Source organism: Musca domestica, unplaced genomic scaffold (genome assembly GCF_030504385.1).
Source record: "Musca domestica strain aabys unplaced genomic scaffold, Musca_domestica.polishedcontigs.V.1.1 2, whole genome shotgun sequence".
Taxonomy (NCBI): domain Eukaryota; kingdom Metazoa; phylum Arthropoda; class Insecta; order Diptera; family Muscidae; genus Musca; species Musca domestica.
This window is the reverse complement of record NW_026712249.1, coordinates 22,069-33,432: the sequence shown is the minus strand read 5'-3', so window position 1 is coordinate 33,432 and position 11,364 is coordinate 22,069. Positions and strand designations below refer to the sequence as shown.

At 32.0% G+C, this 11,364-nt stretch overlaps 1 protein-coding gene across 4 annotated transcripts; it reads left to right on the top strand.

Moving 5' to 3' along the window:
• The first annotated feature begins 7,379 nt into the window (after window positions 1–7,379).
• LOC101889770 (PSME3-interacting protein) lies at window positions 7,380–8,878 on the top strand. 4 transcript variants are annotated; one of them, XM_059121518.1, is made up of 6 exons: window positions 7,385–7,574; window positions 7,620–7,639; window positions 7,708–7,868; window positions 7,924–8,019; window positions 8,074–8,234; window positions 8,291–8,878. In XM_059121518.1, the coding sequence occupies exons 3-6, from the start codon at window positions 7,772–7,774 to the stop codon at window positions 8,696–8,698; spliced, it is 762 nt and encodes a 253-aa protein (XP_058977501.1). In that variant the 5' UTR covers window positions 7,385–7,574; window positions 7,620–7,639; window positions 7,708–7,771; the 3' UTR covers window positions 8,699–8,878. The 4 variants fall into 4 exon arrangements, with proteins under 4 accessions (XP_019893835.1, XP_058977501.1, XP_005187794.1 ...); XM_020038276.2 differs by lacking the exon at window positions 7,620–7,639 and having other exon boundaries at window positions 7,380–7,465; XM_005187737.4 differs by lacking the exon at window positions 7,620–7,639.
• The last annotated feature ends 2,486 nt before the right edge of the window (window positions 8,879–11,364 follow it).

Below are 11,364 nucleotides of genomic sequence, written 5' to 3'. Positions count from 1 at the left end.
CCAGACGTTTTGCACACCTGTTTGACAAGTTCGTCATTATCTTTTGAAACAGCTGTATTGATTTAGAAATCAAATGAGAAAAATGCTAAAACACATTGGGAGCGACATGTCGATAAAATCACTTCTCTATCACAAAGCAATGCTGTGTTCCGTTACATTTTCATTGTTGGAATATCAAGGTAACATAATACAATCATATGTTGTAAATTATACAATCATATATTTGAAATTATTTCATTGACAGTCAATAAAAACTTTACTGTATATGCACGAACCACCTATTGCATGGCATATCTCATGGTAGAAGAATATAGGTAGAAGCGTCGACACAGCTGCTGGGACAATGAACTGTCAAACCAATTTTGGAATTGAAAATGTTGAATGAAAAATTATTTAAATTTGTAAAAATTGTTGAAAAACGTGAATTATAATAGCCTCCGACTAACGTAGTATAAGAAAACATATAAAAATCTACTTATATTTGAAAAAACATTTACATATTTTTTTGACATATCCATGCACCCAAGAGTTGATGCATCTACCTGTATTCTTCTGCCATGGCATATCTATTGGTCGTCTGGTAAGACCAGCTGATTTTGCCTGTAATATCCATGGTAGAAGAATACAGGTAGTCGCATCGACATAGCTAATGGGACAATGGACTGTCAAACCTATTTTGAAATTTTGAAAATTTTTGATCCAAAATTAATCAAATTCAATAAAGTTGGAAAATTCATATCATAATAACCTCCGATTGGCGTCGCATAAGGGAACATATAAAAATCTACTTATTTCTGAAAAAAAAAAAAAACATTTTAAAAAGTAGAACTATCAAAGTTACCATTTACAATCATGGTACAATAAGGAGGTAGAAAAGCTTCGTATAACTATAGAAATACAGCCCTAAGACTATACCCACTTCCTGTCAGAATTATTCAACATAATAGGCAACAAGTTGTTTTCATTTATTTGATATTATTTGCTTATTTTTAAAATGAGTTAAATAGCGCGAAAGATGAATGAAATCCCTGAATGTTCTCTCAAAAATATGATCCTGAGTGTTCAATATTTAAATTTCATGGCAAATCTGTTTAATATTATTAATGCGCGTCCCGTAATTTAATTTTTTCCAATAATTGATTTTGAAAATATTTTATTTTTATTTTTCAAAACAACAAATACATACACAAAATTGGCAGAAGTCGGGTACCCTTAGAAAAAATTGTAATCAGGAGGAAACTCTACCTTACCTTTTTATTGTACCATGTTTACAATCATATGTGTGTCTAGTTACCCTAAAATTTGTAACAAATGTTGCAAACTGTTCATGGTACAAGAATGCATGTAGTCGCATCGACACAGTTGCCGGAATTAATATTGTTGAAAGAAAAATTATCGGAATTTTTAAAAATTGTTAAAAATTCAAGTCGTAACAACCTCCGACTTGTGTCGTATAAGAAAAATATAAACATATTTTTGACAAAATGTTTTAAAATTTTTAACATATCAATGTTCTCAGGCGTTGATGCATTAATCTGTTTTCTTCTAAAATGAAATTTTTACTAGAAGTCGTCTGTTAACACAAAAGTTCGGCAAACGATATCAATTTAAAAAAATGGCAGTTCTTTCGCTGGGAGCTTGCAAATTCTTGCTGAACAAATTTCAATTGCATGCAATTTCGAATTAAACGCATGAAAACATACACAAACAGTTTTCAATCACAATTGTATTTTGTTGCTACCTACACGACCTACTTAATGGGACAGGATCGATAGTGTCATGGTCGATATAAAGTCGATCAGTAAGCCCATCTGACAATTAGGTTTGCTATCAAAAGACATATTGTGATTTCGAAGAGTGTCAAATCGAAATAGCCGAAAACTACTAAGTTTATTGTCAAATTGTTGTCAATAGTAGTCTTCTTGGCCGACCTTATGTATGTCTTGGATAGTGCATATTTAACTGAAAATGCTGAAACTAACTCAGAAAATAATCATTCCGGGATAAAACACAAATTGTCCTTGCAAAGAATTTTCTCATGGTAGAACAAAGAAGGTAACGTCATGCAATCATGTTTTCAATTTTTCAAAATCATACGTTTGCCAACAACCATGGTACGTTTGCCAACAACCATATAGGTAGACGCATCGACACAGCTGCTGGGACAATAAACTGTCAAACTAAATTTGGAATTCAAAATGTTGAGTGAAAAATGATTTGAATTTGTAAGAATTATTGAAAATGTATGCTATGATAATCTCCGAATGACGTCGTTTAATAAAACATATAGAAATCTACTTATATTTGAAGAGAAACTTAAATTTTTTTGACATATCAATGTTACTATGCGTTGATGCATCTACCTGTATTCTTCTACCATGCCAACAACTCATTGTCAATTGTTTATTGAGTAATCTATATTATGCTAAGTTCACATGGCACGTGATTCGCTCTCTATTCCTTGTTCGGCCATTATTTAAGAAATATCTACTTAATTCCCCGCACAAAATTTGCTGAGCGAACAAAGATTTTTTGTTCCATTCAAATCACTCTCAGAACTAAGATGAAATGTGTGCCATCCCTAACAACTGAGAGCAATTATCGAAAAAATTAATTATGACATTTAAAAATTCAAAATTGAAACATTTTATGAAATTTTAAAAAAATTAGAGAAGACTGAAAATTATGAATGAAAACTACAATGTTGAATGGCGTATGTACATTCAAACGATAGCAAATTTAGTTTTCTCTCTCATCCAAGGTACGCATTTTCTCCACGAGTTGAAATTTCCGCAGAAAACTGGAAATAAAAGGGGCAATATTTTCAAAATGTTTGTATCGACAGAAAAAATATTTCACAAGTGTCTCTCCAGCAGAATTTAAAAATAGAAAAATACAAAAATATGTTTAAAATGTCAACATTTTTACAAAATGTTAAAAACATTAATGAAAATTGTAAAATTAATAATACAATAAATCTTTGGGAGAAAAACAATAATTTCTTCTATTCATAGTATAAATTGTCATTAAAATCAACAAACAATATTTTTGAATAAAGGAATAATTTTGCTATGAATTACGAATCGTGCCGTATGAAAGGGATAATTCGTGTACCTAATTCTGAGAGCAAACAACATGATTGAAAGTGCAATGAAAACATAGCATTACATACACAAATCAGAGATGGGAATCTATTTTCTATGCAGTGAAATTTGACAAGGTATATTACAGAAAATGTAGAGATGGGCATTATAATTTGAAATGAGGTTACCTTGATTTAATTGTACCCGATATATTTTCCCTGCAACTCCGAACAAAAATGTTTGTTCTTTGTTGCATTCAAATCATTCTCGGAACTACAATGAAATGTGTGCCAACCCTAAAAAATAAGCACTTTTATAGAAAAAATTAATTATGACATTTCAAAATAGAAAAATTTAATGAAATTTTAAAATTTTTCAGGAGGACTGAAAAATATGAATTGGGAGTTAATAGTTGTGTTCCAGAACCTGCAAATTAGTACTAATTAGCACTAATTCTGCTACAACGCGTTCCAGTACTCCAAAAACTAGCAAAACTTGCAGCTCTCCTCGAGAAAAAATGGCGCTGAGTGGTGCACATTTCTGCTTGTTTTAGCTACATGAATTTGGCCGAGCAGAAATGTGCATATTGTAGATTTGACATTTAATTGGCAGGGCTAACAAGGTTGAAAAATGTATTGATACATTTCAATAAAGAAAATGATCAACTTGAAAACTACAGGAAAAATTAATATTTGTCGTGCAAAAAACAAAAAGAGAAAATATGGAGCAACTGATGTATTCACTTTTGGATGATTCCAGCAGTGAAGAGGACTGGCTGAATGAGGAATCAGATTATTAATTGTTATTATAAATTATTAATTTTAACTTATCGTCTTCAATACTCATTTTTTAAATGTTGGCGCTCTTTTCAGTAAGGTTTCACCAGTCCGATTTAGGCTGTTTACTTTTGAAATTTTGTATTTTGACATTTTATCGCATTTCTGCTAATTTTCTGTTCCCTTATTTTTTGAGCAAATCTAAATGAGAATTACATTTCGAATTGTTCTCTCTTCTGCTAGTTTTACTACTAAAAAAGTACTGGAACACAACTAATGTTGAATGGAGCTTGTGCATTCAATCGAAAGAAAATCTTGTTTTCTCCCTCATCCGAGCTATGCTTTATTTCAACGAGTTGGAATTTCGACAGAAAACTGGACATAAAGGGTTAATATTTTGAAAATTTTTGTATCGACAAATTTTTTTTTTGACAAGTGACTCCAACAGTGTTTTAAAACAGGAAAATACAAAAAAAAAACAAAATGTCACCATTTATATAAAAAGATCAAAACATGAATAAAAATTGTTAAATGGAAGATACGTAAATATTTCGAGGAAAAACAATAATTTCTTCTATTATTATTAATGCTAATTTCATGTACTTTCGTACAAATTCCTATAAAAATCAACAAAAAAAAATTTGAAAAAAGAAATATGTTACTATGGCCGGTTATTACATCTTTCCGACAGATAAAAAAGTGATGTTGTCGGACACATAAATCGTTTTTCGTTATTACAAGTCTCATTTAAATAAAAACTGACCGACAAGCAAAAGGCCAGACCATCTTCCTTTATCTTTTAACGTAAAGTTTACTGATCTCATGTTGCCATATGTTATATTGATAATATGACAATAACAGCAAAATATATTAAGATAAAGAAATGGATAACGCAAATCATTTATTTTATATTGAAGAACTGAAATATAAATTTATTTCACGAAATTAATAACAAATTCGTTTTGTTTATTATTTTCAACCTAAAATGAAGATGTCATTGTGAAAAAACTGCTGTGACTACCAGTTACTTTTACAGAAAGCTTGCCATATCTCTGTAAGAAATGCATATACTTTAAATGGTAGATGTAATAATGATAATCCGATAATGTAACCTTTATCCTTCACTTTTCCTAAAGTAAGGGATAACAAAAGAAGATATAAGAAAGTGCCTATGAATTACGAATCGTGTCGTATGAACGGGTTAATTCGTGTACCTAATTTTGAGATCGAACAACGTGATTGAAATTGCAATGAAAACAAAGCATAAGTCGAACAATCGACTATGAATAGTCGAGTACTCGGTTTTCATCCAAGTTCATAGTCGAGTTCGAGTTTCAGATCTTTTAGTACTAAAAGTAGATTATTCGATTAATCGGAAGTCGACTTATCTATCCCTAACTGTTCTTAGTTTTTAACGCTATTAATATCCCTTTATCATATCGAAAGAAATTGCAAAAGTAGTAGATTCTTGCAGGTACTGGAACATAGTAATTGAAAACAATTTTGAAAGTAGTAGCTTCTGGCAGATTTTGGAACAGAGTAAAGATGTAAATGGTGGTGTAAGTCCGCTATAATATGGTTCCTTCTTATTCTCTCGCAACCAATAGTCGACTTACATAGCCCTTTTTGTGAAGCACCCATTGAATTTAAAAAACGACTAGTTCCGACTAGAAACCAATAAGATTTAAAAAAGGAGGGGAAACCGATAAAACCAATAAAACAATCAAGGAATTGGATAAGAATTGGATTGGACATATTTGTTGGACAGGATTATTTAAAAAAAAAACAGGTAAGTAAAGTATGCATACACCTTGGACAACCAAGGATAAAGTGGAGTGGCGTCATTTGTAAGATGGTGGAGATCGGACCATTCCTTCATGTCCCTCCTGGATCCTGATGCTAATGCAAGATCTGCTGTGAAGATGGGGATATATCGGATATTATATAATATATCTATTTGATTTTGCCATGTCCGTTCGTCTGTCGGTCTGGGGTAATCACGCTAGAATCATTTATCCGATATATCCACGGTATCGTATAGTGGAGATGTTCTTTCTGAGTATTTTACCCACTGGTGTATATAGTGTATATAGCCCCATATAACGGGACCTCCCGATATTCGGTATTTTGACAATTTTATTCGGAACTGTCTGAAAATTAATCATTTCATTTTCTACTGAGTGGCCTAGGTTTAAATTTTAATTAAAGACAGGAGGAAAGATTTCTATTGAATATGTATCCTGAATATGTATCCGTCACGAATAGCCGATTTTACCCAAATTGTAATGAATTTCATAATTAAATTATTTAAATTATAACACTTTGACATTATGATCTCAATTGTAGTTATAGTGTGATCTAAGCGCAATTTTAAAGTTTTTAATGGGCCTTGAACATCATGGATGATTCCAAATACTGTTTTGACCATGGTGCATCAATATTGACAGCTGACAACTGCTTCTATACGATGTTGAAGTTTGTTGTTGACATTATGGTCTCAATTGTAGTTATACTGCCATCTAAACGCATTTTAAATTTTTTTAATGGGCCTTGAACGTCATGGATGATTCTAAATACTATTTTGACCATGGTGCATCAATATTGACAGCTGACAACTGCTTCTATACGATGTTGAAGTTGGTTGTTGTTTTGAAATCAGTTCATTGACACCTGTTCAAACTACGATAACCGATTTTCCCTTTATGAATGATATCGGAGAAAAATTTTCAGTTCAATCACAATAACTACAATAATTGCATTTTGACATTACATTTGGTAGTCGGAAGGCTTGGAAGGGGAACCGTATACTTTATACTTTCTAAATCAATACATGGTGCAGTGAATGAAATCAATGTACGACGCAGCCATGACGCAATTACAGAAGGTAGAACAAAGCTACTTCTCTTCTTTTACTTTTTTTAGTGCCCCATATCCCATGATATGGGATGACATGGTACAATGGTCCATATTCTGTCAATCCATATACATTTTAGTGTTTGTTTTGAATGAACAGCAAATGCATATTTTAATATTTTGCGATGAAATATGTCAAGGGCCATCTTTTGTTCTGTGATTTCAGCCAATACAGTTTGATTGACGCAGTTGTCTTGGAAAGGGGCTTGGCCATGCTATCATGTGTTAAATTGGCGGCGAGGCAGTGCTTTGTTAATAACACACAATCATGACGATAGGCGTTCCTTGGGTTCTTACTAAGCTTTGCGTTGTATTTCATTTTCAAAGGAATGCCATCTCCAAGATTTTGCTGCATACCAGTGTGCGAAAATTCAAGAAATGGCAACAGCAAACATATTTTCCATGCTGTAAAAATTCATGGAAACCAATGTTGAAAAATCTGTATGGAATAAGCTGTAATGGTGGCACGAAAGTCTGCGAAAAACATTTTTTAGGCAAGCATGCATGCCAATATGATGGCTGGATCCAAGCGTCTACTATCGACAGCAGTACCTACCCCTTTCAAGACAGCTGATTATGCATTATTGTGATTGGAATGACAGCCAAAAGTCAAAGTCAAGCCAACCAAAAGTGAATGCGTCGTATATCGTCGTTTGTTAGTTTACTAAAATAAGTTTTCGCTACCAATAAATTGTGAGAATGAGAAATATAAAAGCGTTTTTCGATTAATATACCTGCGATACGAAAGAAGCAAATTTATGCATTACAATTTGTTCAATATACGTCGTATATCTCAATAACGGTTGGAATATTGAATACACAACGAATTTCCAAATAACGCATTTCGCAGCCAATCTTGTGACTGCCGTAAAATCGAATAAAATAAAAAAGTGTTACAAATAACCCCCACTAAAACGCATAATTTGTTGATTTAGGTTACATCGAGTATAGGTGCTCTGGAGCGTTCAAAGCTTGGGAACATTGATATTGTGGAATATTATGAGTTCGGGGTTTATTACTGAATCGGAATTGGCGGAGGCTAGAAAGCGACGCCAGGAGGAATGGGAAAAGGTTCGCACAGCCGATCAACCACTAGGTAAAATATTTTTATTACATGTTCAAGGCTGTTACAAATGGTATTTGTTTATTAGAGCGCCCTGAAGAATATGACAGTCGTTCACTTTATGACCGATTAAAGGAGCAGAAAATGAAAAAAGATTTGGAATACGAAGAAACGCATAAATTGAGTAAGTGTGTTTTCGTTAAAGTTAGTACCTATTTTAAATACAAAATGCTTTCAGAAAATCTCATACGAGGGCTTGACGAAGACGAAGTTAGTTTTCTTGAGTTGGTTGACAAAAATAAAATGGGTATTGAAAAAGAAAAACTCCTCGAAGAAGAGAGGGAGCTTAATGATTTTAGAAACAGAGTTACGACCCTACAAGAGGAGACGGAGAACAAGGTATTTATTGCCCTCACATATGCTTCTTCGTTTGTTTATATGTTAGAGTATTGCAGAAAATACAGACCGAACTAAAAACTAAACTTCGAGTCCAATCATCCGCTGCTAGACCGTCACAAAAATCTCTGCTTGGAATTGGTATTAAACGCAAAAATGGCGAAAGTACAAACTCTTGCGGAGCTTCCGAAAATAAACACATAAAACCAATGACAAATGAAGATACCATGTCGAAAAAAAATGAAGAGATACCAAAAAGTCTTAAAAACATCAAAACAAATGAGCTAGATGTTGGTCATTTGAAGTGTGTGGCAATATTGCCAGGCTTAGGACCATATAACGAGTCAAGTGATTCTGAAATAAGTAGTGGTAGTGAAGATGAGCCTCATGGGTGTGATGATAACTGCAAATATGACTTAGTTGGACGCAAACATGAAAAGAAAAAGAATAGCCAAGACGACCATTAAAACAATTGCAAAGTGCGTATCAAACAGGATACATTTATATACCGTTCCTGTTTTGCAAAATAAGAAAGAATATTATAACGTATTGTCGATTGGATGATGCCAATAGTGAATGCAGTAATCATATTTCTGTATTCTAATATAATGTGTAATAAAACTTATCGTATTCTATTTTTTTGATAATGGAATGTTTTAAATTTCATTCAAGTTGAGTTAGTGTGTTTTTGATCATATTTGCGTAAAATGTCGATAAAAATCTTACAAAAAATCAAGGAAGTCTCGAATCTTTTCATGAATGGCATTCCAAAAAGAAAATTTCGTTTGCCAGATTCTGCAAAAACACAAGTGATAATTGCTATAAGGTCAATTCAATTAGTATCGCAAAACATAATATGAACAGTGTTGGCCTAAAATTCATTGAGAAAATTTCATAGCTAAGATGACAATTGAAAAAGTGAAAAGTTCCTGTTTTGCAAAACAACAAAAGCACCATATAAATTATTATTAATTGGAAGATGCCGATAGTTAATGCAGTATTCGTGCATCTGTATTCTGATATTTTGCTTAATAAAACTTAGTGTATTCTTTTTTTCTAATGGAATATAATAATATTCATTGAAGTTGAAATAATTTGCTTTTGATCATATTTGCATAAAATCTTTTCATTAGATTTTATTTTGATCAGTGGTAGATTAATATGCCTGAATACTATGGTTACAGCAAATATTGTTGGGCAACAAAAGTTACAATAACAACATACAAATTTGTTTTTGTACATAATACTAGGTCAGAATTATAAGTCCAAAAAAGTTAAATAAAATCAATTTTCAGTTTATCAATTTCATTTAAAAAATGTAAATTCTTGGAATGAGAATTTTAAGCACAATATGCAGAAAATATTCCTAAAATGTGTAATTTTAATGCATTCACATTCTTTCACTAGATGTATAGTTGACAGCTGCAAGTACAGATATTGCAACACTTCAAGGGACCATTTGAAAATCGTGGAAAAAGCAACAGGTTCTCCACCTTGTCCATGTTTTTTTGTGTGTCATTAAATTTACTAAATACGTGCCTCTGGGCTTACTCTGTTGTAGACAATATAGATCTATTGTTCCAATATAGTCTATTTATGCATTTTCGTTAGTCTGTCCACGTTTTTGCAAATAAAGTTTGCATTTATTGTCCATTTGAGATACAACTTTGCATCATTTGTATTGTCCAAATACAAGCCATATTAGTATTGGGTTTAGGTTTGAATATAGCCCCAACATATACCTTCGTTAAATCTTACCATTTTAATGTATCAACTTTGTAGTATCAGCTCTTAAATATATACGATCCATCTGTTTCACAATTGGTAATATTCACTCCATAACAAATATATTCAGTAAAAGATATGAGATACAGCCTAGAAATAACATTTACAAGTTATCAAAATCGGTTTAGTTTTAGACGTAGCTCCCATATTTATTTCATTTTAGTTTAATATATAAATAGAACACTAAACGCGCTTCGTTTATCTAATTAGTTTGAATTTTGGATCATACAAATTATGTTCTGACTAGAATAAAGTTCTATATGGTTTTTCATTCGACTTGAACTTAAACAGTTTTAAAGCCGTAATTAATATTTAATAACGATAATAGTTGGTGTGTTTTTTCAATAATTTAACAGAAATGCAGTTTCTTTGCTGCAAGTATTTATTGTTTTTTGATAATGATGGCAGTAATTTTAGTTCATTTGTAGAAGCTATTACTTGTACTTTCGTTCGATTGCCATCAACAATCATCCTCAGGCACATCCTTTTTGTAAAACACCAACTTTGATTTAACGTCACCATCAAACTATAACATAATGGTGTATTGTAGTAAATGTATATTGTATTAGCTCAAATCCCTCGCACATTTTTAAAACGTTATATTATTGTAAAAGTTTTGCTCCATATATATGTATACTTGGCACATATTATAAAGTAAACTAAAGTATTTGAAAAAAAAAAATTGGTAAGATTTTAAAACAATGTTGGCTCCAAATTGTTGTGCTATCCTGAATTAAAAACTAAAAAATAACATTTTCGTTACATATTCCCAATGATTTGACAGGAATAAGGTTTATTCGCTGCAATCACATATGGTTATTTGATCATTTTTGTGAGGGATGTATGATGGGTTAGAATTCAGTTTGGATCTTTGTTTGTAATTTCTGAAATTTAAAATAATTAGTAATATTTTTTGAAAAAATGTCTAACAAGATATATAATCCGTACATAGTCCATTGTTTAGACGCAGTAATAACTTTTAAAAAAATCCCGAGTCGTTCCCTATTAAAACGTTGTTTACGCCATGCATTTAATATACGATATTTTATGACTGTATTCATAAATAACGTTGGACAGGACATTGCTGATCCATTTATTTCGAGTTCGATTGATTATGGTACCGACGTCTCCAATTGTTGTTTCTTCTTTTGGATTTATGAAGCCGTTCCGATTGTTCTACACAATTTTAAATATTCCAATGATTCTGAAAATACTTTTTGATGTTTCAAAATAGCCATAGCTAAAATAGCCACAGTTAATTCCCTTGTTTTTGGCTGGGATATTCTGTTAATATTGGCCAATGGTTGCTAGCACTTTCCAAAACCAAAGACGTACCAGCCTAATCCCC